The sequence below is a fragment of the Patagioenas fasciata genome, chromosome 2 (genome assembly GCF_037038585.1).
Source record: "Patagioenas fasciata isolate bPatFas1 chromosome 2, bPatFas1.hap1, whole genome shotgun sequence".
Lineage (NCBI taxonomy): Eukaryota > Metazoa > Chordata > Aves > Columbiformes > Columbidae > Patagioenas > Patagioenas fasciata.
In genome coordinates, this window is record NC_092521.1 from 168,425,221 (window position 1) to 168,441,443 (window position 16,223).

Genomic DNA, 16,223 nt, shown 5'->3' on the forward strand with positions numbered 1-16,223 from the left:
ATGGAAAGGGGCAGTGTCAGGAGGATGGAGCCAGGCTCTTCTGGGTGACAACCAGTGACAGGACAAGGGGCAATGGGTGCAAAGTGGAACACAGGAGGTTCCACTGAAAGAGGAGAAGCAACTTGTTGGGGGTGAGGGTGGCAGAGCCTGGCCCAGGCTGCCCAGGGAGGTTGTGGAGTCTCCTTCTCTGCAGACATTCAAACCCGCCTGGACACCTTCCTGTGGAACCTCAGCTGGGTGTTCCTGCTCCGGGGGGATTGCACTGGATGAGCTTTCCAGGGCCCTTCCAGTCCCTGACATTCCGGGGTTCCGTGATTCTGTAATTGAGTTGGAGTTTTGAGGTCAAAGATGGCTGAAGGTGGTAGGGGCAGAGCTGCCCTCCTTGGGTAAGAGAAAACTTGGTCCTCTGAAAGACGCGGCTGTGAAAACAGGAACAGGAGGAAAACGGGTGAAAACACACCAGGATCCGTCCCATCAAACCAGATTGTTCTAAGGAAGGTCCTCAAAACACAATAATTACGAACCAAGGAGCGAGTTACGTTTTGCTGAAGAGCAGCTACAGATCTACCCAACGGGTGGAAGACGGAGGCAGCCGAGTCTTTGAACCGGCAACAAAGGGAGGAATATGTCAAAACTGCTCCATAAAAACCAGATGGTGGTCAGAGCAGACACAAGCCAAGGGGAAACTCCGCAGAAAAGCCTCTTTTATTTTGGGAAACGGAAGCTTTGAGCGCACAGAACCGCTAAAAATCAATGCGACCGCCGCTAACGGAGTCCAAATGGCTCTCGCCCTTCCAGAGCGGTTTTTAATGAGTTGCACAGAAAATTAAACACAGAAAGAAAAGCGATATAGGTCTGCTACAAAGAAAAGAATAATAAAAGAAATAGAGCCCCGGGCCTGGGGCTGCCCAGCTGCACACAAACCAGCCACGGGGTGGGAGAGAAGAGAGAGCAGCAGAGACGGAAAGGAAGGGCGCGCTTAACGAAACTTCAGAAACACGTCCTAATTATTTCTGACTTAACGGGATTGAAGTGGAAAAGACCGACGGACAACGTAGGGAAAGAAACTGGGTAAGGGCTCGTCTTGTGTTCGTGTCAATGCAGGGAGAGCAAAGGGGTGGCCGCTGTCCTACGGCGACCTGTGCCAAACTGAGCGTCCACTTGTGCGTCAATACCTCTGTCACAGAATCCCAGCGTGTCAGGGGTTGAAGGGCCCTGGAAAGCTCATCCAGTGCAATCCCCCCGGAGCAGGAACACCCAGCTGAGGTTCCACAGGAAGGGGTCCAGGCGGGTTTGAATGTCTGCAGAGAAGGAGACTCCACAACCTCCCTGGGCAGCCTGGGCCAGGCTCTGCCACCCTCACCCCCAATAAGTTGCTTCTCCTCTTGCAGTGGAACCTCCTGTGTTCCAGTGTGCACCCATTGCCCCTTGTCCTGTCACTGGTTGTCACCCAGAAGAGCCTGGCTCCATCCTCCTGACACTGCCCCTTTCCATATTGATCCCCAGGAATGAGTCCCCCCTCAGTCTCCTCTTCTCCAGCTCCAGAGCCCCAGCTCCCTCAGCCTTTCCTCACACGGGAGATGCTCCACTCCCTTCAGCATCTTGGTGGCTGCGCTGGACTCTCTCCAGCAGTTCCCTGTCCTTCTGGAGCTGATGGGCCACAACTGCACACAAGATTCCAGGTGTGGTCTCCCCAGGGCAGAGCAGAGGGGCAGGAGAACCTCTCTGACCTACTGACCACCCCCTTCCAACCCACCCCAGGTACCATTGGCTTCCTGGCCACAAGGGCCCAGTGCTGGCTCATAGGTCTGTCACCCAACTAGGGAGCTGGTGTGGTTCTCCTGGGGACGAGGGGATGAGTCCCACGCCTGGATGTAGAGCTGGACTGTCACCTGCAGCCTCCAGAGCTGGAGGCGCTGGGCAAGCCCTCCATGCACAAAGCCAAGATGGTTGTGTTGTCTCATCTCACTCTGCTCTGGAGCGCTCTAAACTTATCACGCAACCAAATCCATCCCGTACCACGCTGGATATCCAAAACTCCACCAGGCAGGGCTGGATCTGCCCATGGAAGGGCACAAGTGTGATGGGAGCAGCTGAGGGATCTGGGGGGCTCAGCTGGAGAACAGGAGCTGAGGGGAGACAGGGACACAAAGAAACGGCCTCAAGTTGCACCAGGGGAGGTTGAGGTTGGGTCTGGGAACAATTTCTTCCCCAAAGGGCTGTGGGGCATTGGAACAGGCTGCCCAGGGCAGTGCTGGAGTCACCGTCCCTGGAGGGCTGGACAGACGGACAGGAGGTTCTCAGGACACGGGGCAGTGTCAGGGTTGGGAGAACGCTTTGACTCCACAGTCTCTTCCAACCCAAACGATTCCACGATTCTATTCTATTCGGTGATTCCTCTTCCCTCGACAGCTCCCGTCCCCTCAGCACGAAGCTCCAGCACAATGCCAAGAGATGGAGCAGAGCAAGAGAAAGGCCCTAACACCACGACATCCCTGCTTGAAGGCCAAAAAAACCCCACCACGAACAACAGCCTGGCCGCTCACCAGCACCTATTGTTTGCGCAAACTATTTCTTGCTGCAAGTTACAACAAATTATAAACCTTTCAATCAAAGCATGCGATGTGCGTGCCGGAGCGAGAGCCAGGCGCTCCAGGACGGCTCGTCTGGGAAGAAGACGGGGAAGAGCAGCTTCACAGGGTTGTCCTATCAAGATGGATCAGACGTGATTTGGAAAGATTATCTTGGGGAAAGATGAAAGTTCCATTTGCCTGGGTCGCCCAAGCTCTGTGATCCCTGCTTGGGCTGATACTTAAGGTCACCCAATGAGTGTTCTCATTGCAAAAGAGAAAGTTCACCTTGGCCAAAGTTGGGGTGACACCTCAGCCATTGGGGTAACACCTCAGCCTTGAAGCAGAACTCGCGCCTAAATACTTGTGAGGTTAAAAGCAACCAACTAAAACGTTTTAAACCCAAGATACTTGGTTCTTTCATAAGGCTTTTTTTAAAAGAAAATCTTCTCTAAGTCATAAAGGTGAGATCCTCACAGCTGCAACTTCCACCTGCCCCTTCCCCAGGAGGTGATGATGTCCTCTGCCTACCCAAGGCTGGAGGAAGGTGCCAAAAGCTCAGTCCCATGTGCAGAGCAGCACCCAAATCCCACTGGCATGGTGGGACGACCCACAGTGGCCAACGCTGCCGTGCCAGTTGTGTTCACATGGCATCAGTCAGTTGGCATGTTCACTATGGGACAGATTTTAGACCTGAAACGGGTCATCATGAGAAGCTTATGGCTCGGGCACTGGAGCTGCAGGACCTCACAGCTTCGCTTTGGTGTAAATGGCGAGGAAACCCAAACAGCCAGACCATCCTGAAACATCAATGCTATGAAAGCACAAGTCAAACTCTTGAAGCTCTCCTGTCCCTCAGCCTTAGCTCCTCGAGCCATCAGAAGGACATTGAGCCAAGCTTGACACGGTTGGCGGTGCTGACCCTACAGCTCATTCCTGTGATGCCAAGAGGGCAGAGCACCATTGGCCATCATGTCACAAATCGCCTCCATCATGGGTATGGCTGCCTGGATCAGTCCACGGAGCTGTACCTGAGCGCGATCCTTCAGCTGGAACGGGCCACGGTGCCTGGATGAACCACGCTGACCCACTGTTGGGCGTCCACCACCCAACCTTGCCACCCAGAGTGAGTTTGTAGCATGGAGAAGACACACATGGGTTCCTTGGAGAGCCGGAGCGGCTGAAAACTTCCCCTGCTGGGGAATGTGTGTGTTGTGGTGGGTATGTAGTGGTGGCCAACGCTCCTCGTGGCTTAAGGAGTTGGAGTGTAGGAGCCCCATAAGCCGAGGACTTACAAGTCCATATATAGAGAAAAAAAATAGCTCACTTAATCCTTTCATGCCAGGAGTTGGGATTTTCCTGGAGCGACGCCCATTACCGGCAATGGACACACCGAATAACGTCGGCAGCAACGAGTTAACCACCTCTGTCCTCTTTCCACCTATTACATTGCTCATGCATCATCAGCTTCCCAACCATCTTCCCGGCTCTTCACCAAACGCACGCTATGTCCTCGCCCTTCTTCAGCACCGAGTCGAGAAAAGGAGACCCATGGTCAGCTCCTCGCTGCCCTGAGAAGCTGGATGGAAATGGTTGAAATTACCAAGCGGGTCGTCACCAAGACTGGAGAGGACGTAGCTTCATTTAGGAGGTTTCAGACCCTCCCACCTCCCACCATCCAATGCCAGTTGTTGCAGATGTTCCACCACTCAACACCAGCTCTTAAAAAGCTCGGGACGTGCTGGAAAAGGCACCGGGGTCTCTTGGCACCGGGGTGACCGGGTTCTCCAAGGTAACCCTTTCCATCTAAAGCAGCTCAGGCTTTTCTTTTAGACATTGGCCACCTCCAGGGTGTCCTACGGTGGCATCTCAAGAGGTGAGAGTGGGACAGAAGCGGTTAACTCTTAGCACCGTGATAAAGTTGGGTTGGATGATCTCTAAGGTCCCTTCCAACCCAAGCCATTTGATGACTATGATTGGAAATCCAGGACAAAACCCATCCCCAGGTCACAGTTTCCCCACAAATCCTTTACAGAAGAAAACCAAATGAGTTTTCACAGCCCTACGGCCTGATTCTGCTCTTTTTTTGGGTTGGATTTGCTGGGATTACTGGAAATCTCGGGCTTGGGAGATGTGTCGCCCTCTCTAGGACCACAGCGGACTCTCAGCATCGTTATAACGACATGAAATCAATTAATAAGTAAACTATGACACAGATAGAATATGAATCCACATCTTACATAGCAATGGTGACGGGTCATGACTCCCCAGCCCAATCATGGGCTTCACCAAAGGTCCCCACACACCCGAAGCTCCAAAGAAAACACAAACCTTGGCGTTCAAATGACACCGTCAGATTGAATTTGATCTTAAACCAACATTTTGGAGAAGTCGTTCAATTTGTGAAACTTCACCTTTTTCATTAGCGCTTTTAAACGTGTTTTTCTGTGCTGTTTCAAGGCTAAACTCGGCAGCGCGTGATGGGAGCGAACGCGCCGGTTGCAAACACAAGGCTGGATCTGGGTAGGCTGAGTCTATCTCCAAAGCAGCGTAGGACTAAGGCTTGGCTTAGCTTTCGGTTTAAAGAATCTCAGGTATTAGCGATGGATGGAAAAGGACTTTGTTTCAATTTAACTAAAAATTCAACCTGGTAGTGTCACTTCAATGAAGAAAATCGTGACACCCACACAAATTTTAAGTCTGCAAATTAAAATCTCATAATGATCAGACCCGCTGGGTAAAGAAGGGAGGAAAAATGGATTAGAAACCTATTTTAGTTGTTTGTATGGTAAAATCTCACCTCTTCTCCCACTAAGATTTATGGCACAAATGATTACGCTCGAATTCGGCAAATGATTCTTCCGAAAAATTCAGAGATTGGGATTTCTCTCATGGAAATCTCGAGATGTGGTTTAGAAACGTTAATATTTGTGGCTACAATCACTGAACGGCACAAGCAAAGAGTCCCAGACTCCAAGCTTGTTGTGGTCTCCTCCATCAGCACGGGGTTGATTATTTTATCAGCCTCTTCTAAATCATTCCTCATTATCAAATGCAATGGGGAAATCAACTCTTAGCTACGCGATGCATCGTAAAACATACATTTCCTTAAAAACTACTGCCAGTAGTTAAAACCGGGCAGATCTTGATTAAGAGAAGAGCGGAAGCCTCAAGCGTTGATTGGCGAGTTACCAGAACGACACCCTACGTCCCATCAAAAGAGCTGTTGGTTGAAGGTCAAGTTGGCCAAGTTGGCCACATGGGGACAGAGAAAGGCCCCATGGCCACCAAGCCCTTCTCTTGGAGAAGTTTTCTGCTAGAGGAAGACGTTGATGGGAGTGAAACCAAGAGCAGCCGCATGTTCTTACCATCTTTAGAAGCTCAACATGCACAAATTGGAGTATTTACCTCACCCAAACACCAATGGCAAACGCCCAGAGGTTGACCCAGCACAGCTACCACTCGGCCTTGGGTCAGGATGGAAAGAAAAAGCCTCCTGCCTTATTTATTCTGCGTTTAATTTGCCACTCAGGTTGCTGGAGGCTACTCTGAAAACAATTATTGCTTATCTCCTGCACTAAATAACCCATCCTTCAGAAGGATTTTGGCCCACCATCTAGAACGCGGCAAAGTGACATGAGGAATATTCAGGATTTTTGATTTTTGGGGTTTTTTTTTCAAGAGATATTCACTCAACAAATAGTTTTTGAGGAATAGGTAGGAACAGGGAGAACTAAATATAATACGTGGCCTAAAAGTGGGATGAGGTTCTTAGGGACACGGTTTAGTGGTGGACCTGGCAGTGCTGGGTTAAGGGTTGGACTCTACGATCTTAAAGGTCTTTCCCAACCTCAATGACTCCGTGATTCTACTGAAAGAACACAAGATGGCCAACAGACGGCTTTCTGGAGGTTCTACACGGTGCAGATGAAAAACAGATGTTAACAGGATGGGAAACGCCAATTATGTTGTGATGAATGAATTTTAGAGTGAACAGTGCGTCAATTTGGTTCAACACTGACAGATAATGGGTCACTCCAACCGAAAATGCTCATGGTGCAGTCGCTAAACTCTTTTTCGGATTGGTTGAGAAGGGAAACTCAGTTCCTTAGAGTCGCCCTCTCTCTGGACAGCCTAAATAATAACTGCACGACCAAGGTGTCTTTGTGTTGCCCAGACTGAATTATTGGCTGTTTTCAGCGTGAGATGCATTGACACCTGGAAATCTACTGTATGTCACATTTAGGGCACTTTGCAATGAAAGGATATATATAGAAAGCACTTTTTTGCGTAGAAAAGACAATTTTAGTCGTCAAACATTTATCAACAAGACAATGTAGCCCTGTTTGTATCAAACCACGAATAATCCAGCAAGAGGTGGAGCTGCAGGAAGGTGTCTCTTACCTTGAGCTCCTTCCAGCTGTCGAGCAGCCTGGTCGCCAGATCGCTCACGTCCACGATCTTGTCCGTCTGCTCCTGGCTCCTCTCGCTCTCCACGTCGGATACGCCTTCCTCTTCGTCTTGAGACGGCGTCTCCATTGCGATGGGCTCTTCCAACTTGGCGCCGTTGCTCTCTTTCACCTCGGCTTCGGGCTCGGCCTCCAGCTCCGCCGTTTGGGGTTTGCTGCTCTCCACCGCCGCATCCACCGCCATTTTGATCTCCTGCTGCGGCTGCGGCTCTTCCGCCACCTCCATCGCGGCTCCCTCCAGCTGGTCCAGGTCCTCTTTGCCCTCCTTCCCTTCCAGCTCGCTGGTTGTATCCGAGATGGCACTGTCCATGCTGTTCTCGCTTATAATTTTCAACCTCCGAAACACCAGCTTCTTGGGGGTGTCCGTGTCGCCCTCCGCGCTCTGCTTGGCGGAGAGGTCGGGCGTGTTGAGCGGCGTGTGGGCCCGCGAGGTGTTCTCGCTGGAGTAGCCGTCCCCTTCGCTGAGCTGCGGCACCGCGCTCTTGGTCTGAGCCCAGCGCTGGATCACGGGCAGGACTTTGCTCTCCTCCAGCATGTTCTTGGTGGGGATGGGCAGGAGCTCGAGCGTCTTCATGATCTGATCACAAATAAAAAAACCCACATTGTTAGACCCATTAGAATTTTAAACCGGCTCCAACCTGGACGAATTTTCCTTTCCTCAACTGGAGTTTAACTCTGAAATATCAAGCTGACGGTGACAGGTCAGGGATCGTGGTGTCACTTTTCAAGGCTGAACGGCAGCGGAGAACTGCTGAAAGCAAATAAACCATGAGCAGGTGGAAAAGAGTGAGCACAAGTATTTAGCAATTAAACTAATCTACTGATTAGTCACAATCACAGTGATTTTGAGGAGCTCAGGCGCTTACGGCCGTACCCATTCCCACAATAATCAACACAACAAAGCAGTTAGAAACGCTACACGAAAGGAAACCTCATCAGAAGCATCAAGCAGTCAAAAGAGAAGAGACTGACCCCAAAAAGTTTGCAAATTAATAGCAGAAAAGCGTTTTCCTTGCTTGACAGAGGTGCTGTGCGCTGCAGCAGAAACCAGAGCGTTCCCAGTGCCCACAGGATAGAGAATCCACTGCTCCTAGAGCTAAACCTCATGCACAGAGACATGGGGACCACCAGAGGTTGTCCTTTGGTTCTCCAGCCAGGAGATGAGGCAAGAACGGGACCACAGGCACGGCCAGAAGCAGCAGCAGCTGCCGATGATGTGAAACAACCTTTGAAGGATCCAGCAAGCGACTTCAGCAACTCCTCTCCAAAGCCCAGCCCTGGTTTTGAAGCAGGAGATAAGCAGCCCTTCCACTGGGCTTCTCAACGTGTTTGGTTTCCAAACCAGACAGGAGAGAAGGACGGAAGGTGGGTTTATGGTATTACATTAATTACATGGGCATCTGATGGTCAAAAGACCATTTACCTTAAAACAGTGACAGTTTGAAGAAAAATAGGGTGGGGGGAAAAGCAAAGCTGCAGGTTTCATTTGCAACTCCATAAAGAATTACCTGGATTTTAAAATATATCCAACTCACAAACTCCCACCAAAGCTGACAGTGTATCGTGAACATCAAGAGTGGAGATGAAGCCTCCACCACCGCTGACTCAGTTTCCCTCGTAAAGCTTCAGGGAAGCAGCTCTGAGTTTGAGATCAGTGAGGCTGAGTGTCCGAATTGATTCCGGAGGAAAACCAGAGTCTAAGCTTAACCTGACCGTCGATTTCTCCAAAGCTGGAGGTTGAAGATGACCTGAGATGAGCTACCAAGCAGCTCTGCGATGCCATGGAATTTACATGTCAGGGAGCAAGAGGAAGGCACCATATGTACAAAAATCCAGACCTGAGAGTCCCTTGGAGCAGCAGCTTCAACATTAGATTGGATCTGGGGAACCATTTCTGCCCCAAAGGGCTGTGGGGCATTGGAACAGGCTGCCCAGGGCAGTGCTGGAGTCACCAGCCCTGGAGGGTTGGACAGACGGACATGAGGTTCTCAGGGACATGGGGTGGGTTAATGGTTGGACTCGATGATCTTGAGGGGCTTTTCCAACCAAACGATTCGATGATTCTACATTTAATCAGCTTTCGAGCCGTAATTCGGTGCTGTCGTGGTGACATCAGCGGGAGAGAAAAGCCAAAGCGCCTGCTGAGTCCACACCTTGTACAGGGCCCATCAGCAACAACGCTCTGCGCAGGACCAGGATGAGGGAACACGAGTAACTCTGCTCAAAGCTCTAACGTAACGTCAGAGACCCCTGAGCCAACAGCGCCGAAGTTTCCCAGGTATTTACAGTCAAAACTTCACCTACATAAGGACAGATGAGGACGAGGTGGTGGAAATGGTGCCTTTAACTGCTGGTGTTAAAGAGGAGAGTTGGGCACAACTCAGAAATGTGAAACACCAGCTCGGAGGAAAACTGCGCAGCGACTTCCTGGTAGAAGTGTCTTTAATAAAGGCATTTCCAGATGTCTGTTTGCACGCGATGCCAAAGTGCATATAGAAAACAGAAATACTCAGGTTCCACTCCAGACCGTCAATACCTCGAATTCCCCGCGCGGTTCAGTACAGAATAAACAGCAACCATCTCAAGTCTGGCTCATGTCACTAACCCCGAAATCTTAAGAAAAACCACAAGAGCAAATTCTTTCCGTACATGAAGGATTTCCCTTAAAGCGGAAGTTTTAGGCCGTAGTTTTCAGGATACCTGCAGTTTGTTTGCAGGAACATTTGGCATAGATGTCTATTTACAAACAAATAAATCAAACCATCCCGCTTCTGAGCAATTAGCAACACCAGAAAAATCATAAACCCAAGGGAATTACTGACCTCCAGCTGCAACTTGAGGTTGTTAGCGCTGCTCCCTCTGCCATCGCCCAGCTCCGTCATCCAAATCCAGAGCAGGGATAAACCGTGACACTCCAGGAAGGACTTCAGGCAGGACTGCGAGTGCGTGTTCTGGGTGAGCCAAAGAGACGGTCAGAGACTTACCGGGCAAACAACCCTTTCATTTCCCCAGTTAACATGGTTTAACTGCTCAACTGGGCTTATGCCACCGCTCATACTCATTGCAGAAGCCAGGATTAGGCGCCTGCCAAGATCAGCGCAGGTCTAACGTCATTTAAGCGGCTGTAACCGCCGGGTTCGGAGCAGTAACTCACACGGCAGAACCGTTACGTTACAACCGTTACCCGGGGACAGGGCGCTTGGGGAATGAAACTTTGCAGATAAACTCATCTGTGTCTCAGAGGTGAGACAACTGTGATTTTAAGCTGACAAACTACTCGTTTATACCTGAAATCACTCATGGACAATTTGCTTCTAGAAATGGGCGTTTTGCGTCACGGCAAACGCAAAACGGGCGAAGGGCGGAGGTTACGGAGCAGTGACAAGCCCAGCAGAACCACTTGGGATGCTGGAATGAGCACGACACCTTCATCCCACCCTCCTCCTGCTCTACCGAGAGCTCCAAGGACGTTAATCAACGGGCCGCGGTTCCCTCCCCGTCACCGGCTCCTCTCACCTGGATGAGCTTGAGGCAGGTGAGCTTCTGCTCCAGCGTCTCGATGCGAACCATGAGGCGGGACAAGCTGAGGACCTGGTTTTTATCGGAGAGCCCCTCTCCGTTCTCCAGCAGCGCCTCCAGCTCCCCGTCCACCTACGCGGGCACAGAAAAACAACTGTTAACGCCATTATTTACACCTTAAATCCCTTACAACACATTGTTCCCACCAGTTGTGTCCATACACGCAACAGGCAGGAATTCCAAACTCTAATATTCATTCATCCTAACGAACAATGCATTTTCGGAGGAAATTCCAGGTGCGTGCACCAAAATAGTCCCAGTCGCAAGCTTATCTTTTCAAAACAGATGTGCACCAAGCGATTCTCCTTAATTGCACCTAAATTTCCTTCTTTAAATACCTAAACCGCTATTTATAATCTTTACAACCAGAGGCACATTCCTCTAAACGCGGACACCGAAATAAGGTTCATCATTTAACCCAGTGCCATTAAACCACTTACAAACGACTTATAAATGATTTCTTGGCCTCTCCAATACAATAAATAAAAATGAAGTTGGCATTTTTGGAGGTAAATTGTCCCAAAAGAGCAAGTAATAAATCTTATATGTAAGAACAGAGGATATTATCTTCAAGAACAGAATAAACAGATCTTGTAGGAAGCAAAAAGAGCCTGGGCAGGGTTTTTGCATCAGTTTGCACCCAGGATAACCAAAATCTTCTGGAGTATTTTGCTCAAACTTCTCTGCAGTTTCCTACATCCCTGCAGTTCAATGTGGGGAGTGGGCTTAGAGAATGAACGTTCAGAAAAAGCTATTAAAAGACTAAAGAAACAGTCCGGATTTAAGTTCCATATTTCATTCAGGTCCATCTGCAAACACTGAAGTCGGCGTAAATCCCACGCACGCTGGTACAAGTTCCCCTGGAAGCCGATTTTCCACAGGGCCAGAGCAATTAAAGGATTCAAATTTCACATCCCGGCCTGGAGATGACAAATATCCGCGTCTTTTTGGTTGTCGAATTTCAGGTTGCGCCCTCAAGGGTGAGGCCAGTACCGTCTTATTTCACCACTGTTTAAAAGTCACGCCAAACAAACCAGGTTTTCCAAAGTATGGAGAGTTTGATCTGGTTTTTAGTAGGTTGTGGCGTTGAGGGCTGCGAATGTCTCTCTCCGGTGGGACTTAAATTAAACACAGATTTAACTAAAGCGCTGAGAAGATGAAATCACAGAATCCCAGAGTGTCAGGGGTTGAAGGGCCCTGGAAAGCTCATCCAGTGCAATCCCCCCGGAGCAGGAACACCCAGCTGAGGTTCCACAGGAAGGGGTCCAGGCGGGTTTGAATGTCTGCAGAGAAGGAGACTCCACAGCCTCCCTGGGCAGCCTGGGCCAGGCTCTGACACCCTCACCCCCAACAAGTTGCTTCTCCTCTTGCAGTGGAACCTCCTGTGTTCCAGTTTGCACCCATTGCCCCTTGTCCTGTCACTGGGTGTCACCCAGAAGAGCCTGGCTCCATCCTCCTGACACTGCCCCTTTCCGTATTGATCCCCAGGAATGAGTCCCCCCTCAGTCTCCTCTTCTCCAGCTCCAGAGCCCCAGCTCCCTCAGCCTTTCCTCACACGGGAGATGCTCCACTCCCTTCAGCATCTTGGTGGCTGCACTGGACTCTCTCCAGCAGTTCCCTGTCCTTCTGGAGCTGAGGGGCCACAACTGGACACAATATTCCAGGTGTGGTCTCCCCAGGGCAGAGCAGAGGGGCAGGAGAACCTCTCTGACCTACTGACCACCCCCTTCTAACCCACCCCAGGTACCATTGGCTTCCTGGCCACAAGGGCCCAGTGCTGGCTCATGCTCACCCTGCTGTCCCCAGGACCCCCAGCTCCCTTTCCCCTACACTGCTCTCCAACAGCTCATTCCCCAGCTTACACTGGAACCTGGGGTTGTTCCTGCCCACATTCCAGACTCTACCCTTGCCCTTGTTCTATTTCATTACATTTTTCCCTGCCCAGCTCTCCAGCCTGTCCAGGTCCCTGGATGGCAGCACAGCTTCCAGTGTCACCACTGCTCCCAGCTTGGTGTCACCAGCAAACTTGCTGACAGTCACTCTATTCCCTCATCCAAGTCATTGATGAATAAATTGAACAATACCGGCCCCAGCACTGCCCCCTGAGGCACTGCACTGCATCCAGGCCTCAACTGGACTCTGCCCATCGACCACAACTATAAAACTACTTAAATACATCCATGGAAAAGGCCGTTATGGATCACCAAACGACAACAGGGGTGAGCTGACGACACACGGAGAGGATCAAACCAGCGACTGGGCGCTGCTACACTTAGAAATGAATTAAAAAGCACATTTAAAGGAGAACGGGACCCACCGAGTCCTTCTTACGGGATCGCTCCTTCTTCATCTTCCCGCCGGCCGCGCGGATGCTCACCCTGTTCTCCCCGCCCAGGTACCCCCGGCAGTTGGCAGAGCCGCAGAAACATTTTTGAGCCTCTTTGCTGTCGGTGGGTACAAGAAACGGAAAATGTCAGTAACAGTTTGTGTGCATTCGCTATTGTTATCATACCTTACTCTTCAGAGCACCCTCCCAAGAGAGAAACAGCGGCTTTTCTGCCCAGCGAGGCCCTTCCGGACGCTAAGAATTCAAACAAAACCTTTATTTTGTGGAGGTGTTGGGGCTGCAAATTTTGTACCATGCATCGCAATCGACGTATTAATTTCCTCAATGAATATGCAACTGATATTACATTTATTAGGAAAAAGGTTTGCATGTTATTGCTCAAAACAGGATAAAGAATGAGCGGAGGATTTGTGGGAATAATAAGGTTCAAATCGATATATTTGCATGTTTATACAGAGATATAAATTATATTCTCTTCAGGTAATATTTCTGCAAAACCTCCATATTTTCTACTCGAGAAACCATCAATTTTCAACCATATGGCACAAATGCTTGGGAAAATGTCGATATGGGGTTATTTTATTATGTGTATAATCCACTGGGTCTGCAGCGCTAAGCCACATACAGACAAAAATCAAACTATCTGTGTATAACCTGCATATTCTGCAACTCTTCCCCAGCTTTGGGGATATTTTCAACTGATAGAAATCAAACAGGCGTTGCTGCGAGAGCAGCCGGAAGGGCTGAGGGTAAATCTGCCGTGCAGCAAGAACAGCAAAATACACCCAGCACCTGACGCTTTGGCACTAATAACTTCATAGAGCAACTAAAGATCCATTTCTGGTTCATAGGAAGAGCTGTGGTGTTGCAGAAGGATCCAGAAGGAAGAGGCGTTCCTTAATTCAATTAAAAATATGGGATTATTGATAATTAATCTCATAATTATACGTTGTTTCAAGTCTTTGTGCTCAAAGAGCGAAATACTTTGCCATGTGCCTGGATAAGCAACAATTTTAGGCTCAGGTTTAGGGAGGGGAGGCTGGGGCTTTCGCACAGGATGAGAACATGTTGTCGGGGGTTTTACAGCTCTACAAGCAGCTGCAAAGTCGTAAAAGGCGAGGGAGGGGATGAAAAGACACCAAGGAAGGGCATCCCAAAGGCAGGAGCTTGGGGAATTAATCATTAGACAGAGGAAGGAACAATCAAGATAATGAGCTGGGAAATTTCCACTGGGGAGATAGGGTACGAAGGGAAACAAAAAGGCAATAAAGCGACACTGGGAAAGATGTTAAATTCCTCTCCTAATCGCGTGTTAGAAACACAAGAAACTTAACCCAGGTAGGGTTTTTTTAGTATACTTGAATCGCGGTTCATTTACAAGCGCTCGGTTAGAAGAGGCTTTGCAGGGTTTTTTGCCGCGCCAATGCTCACAAAAGCAGTAGAAAAAGGCCAAACGTACCCGTATCTCTGGAACTGGTAATCGAACGTCAGCTCGGAGCCCGACGGGACCAGTTTGGTGGTGAAAAACCCAACTCGGAGCTGCCCGTTCACCGTCCACTAAAGCAAGGGAAAACAAGGTGAAAGAGTCAGGACAAAGACTTGACGCTCCACTCCCTTCAGCATCTTGGTGGCTGCGCTGGACTCTCTCCAGCAGTTCCCTGTCCTTCTGGAGCTGAGGGGCCACAACTGGACACAAGATTCCAGCTGTGGTCTCCCCAGGGCAGAGCAGAGGGGCAGGAGAACCTCTCTGACCTACTGACCACCCCCTTCTAACCCACCCCAGGTACCATTGGCTTCCTGGCCACAAGGGCCCAGTGCTGGCTCATGCTCACCCTGCTGTCCCCAGGACCCCCAGCTCCCTTTCCCTACACTGCTCTCCAACAGCTCATTCCCCAACTCACACTGGAACCTGGGGTTGTTCCTGCCCACATTCCAGACTCTACCCTTGCCCTTGTTCTATTTCATTACATTTTCCCTGCCCAGCTCTCCAGCCTGTCCAGGTCTCTGATGGCAGCACAGCTTCCAGTGTCACCACTGCTCCCAGCTTGGTGTCACCAGCAAACTTGCTGTCAGTCACTCTATTCCCTCATCCAAATCATTGATGAATATATTGAACAATACCGGCCCCAGCACTGCCCCCTGAGGCTCTGCACTGCATCCAGGCCTCAAATGGACTCTGCCCCATTGACCACGACTCTCTGCCTTCTTCCCTTCAGCCAGTTCTCAGGCACCTCACTACCCGCTCATGCAGACCGCACTCCCTCAGTTCAGCTGTTTCAAGGAGCTGTTGCCGTTTCACTAAGTTACAACAGCACCAAAAAAACAGAAAACCCAAAGAAATGCAGAAATAAAGGAGCAAAGCTGCTCGGTCTGAGCTCGTTGGGTCGCAGCTTTGATCCGGCCCTTTACCTTTTGTGTCTCGCAGTTCGGTTCACAGCTGTGGTTCATAAACCGAGAGCAGTTTCCTTTCTGCGTAGCGTCGATTATCTGAAAACAAATGACAATTCAAGTTAAACAGCACTGGGTGAAATACGAGGCAGTATTTTATATACATATATATATATATATATATATATATATATAGAGAGAGAGAGAGAGAGAGAGAGAGAGAGAGAGAACCCTTTTCTGCTCCAGTCATCGACTTTATTTGGTTGTCATAAAGGGTTTTATAGTAATATTAAGTGTCCCAAAAATAAAGAGCACTAAGAAACTGGTGCATGGTTCTTAGTTTTCATTACGGGTTAACACTGAGTTCTTCAGTGGGTATGGGGTCCTGAATATAAGCCTCTGATATAAGGAATATCAAGGCTGGGGAAGCCAAATGTCTTTGTCACACGTGTTGTATCCGACCAGCAAGGTCATCTCCTGGATCCTGTGTCGGAAACACTCCCCTGTGCCCCCTTGTGACCACGAAACAAGCCCACGGCAGCTATGGAAATTGCTTATTTTGGAGGAAAAAAGCACTCTGGGGTATTTTTAGCTCTTTTACTGTAACGCTCCACAGAGCCAAAAAGTTTTGACAGAGGAGACAAGCGGAATATGGTATTAAATTTCTATTTATACACACGTTGTTGTCAGCAGGTAAGCGAGGCTGCGCGCTGTGCCGCAGCTCCGCCATCCCAGAGGGAGAAACAATTAATAACTCCTGGTCTAAAAGTATTTCAGCGACACTAATCCTGCACGTAGGGACCCACCGGGTAACACCGGCCCAATTCAACATTGCTCTGCGAGCAACGCGAGGGAGAAAATGAGGTTTCT

The 16,223-nt window shown here is 49.6% G+C and overlaps 1 protein-coding gene across 2 annotated transcripts in view; it reads right to left on the minus strand.

Annotated features, from left to right (window-relative positions):
• The window catches only part of SETD2 (SET domain containing 2, histone lysine methyltransferase), a 65,889-nt gene that overhangs the window by 20,807 nt on the left and 28,859 nt on the right, over positions 1 to 16,223 (minus strand). For both annotated transcript variants that reach the window (XM_065829930.2, XM_065829929.2), the window contains exons 7-12: positions 15,375 to 15,452; positions 14,425 to 14,522; positions 12,936 to 13,062; positions 10,556 to 10,690; positions 9,862 to 9,990; positions 6,975 to 7,616 (exon numbers count right to left, since the gene is read on the minus strand). In XM_065829930.2, the coding sequence (XP_065686002.1) occupies positions 6,975 to 7,616; positions 9,862 to 9,990; positions 10,556 to 10,690; positions 12,936 to 13,062; positions 14,425 to 14,522; positions 15,375 to 15,452 (1,209 nt within the window). The remainder of the gene's footprint in view (positions 1 to 6,974; positions 7,617 to 9,861; positions 9,991 to 10,555; positions 10,691 to 12,935; positions 13,063 to 14,424; positions 14,523 to 15,374; positions 15,453 to 16,223) is intronic.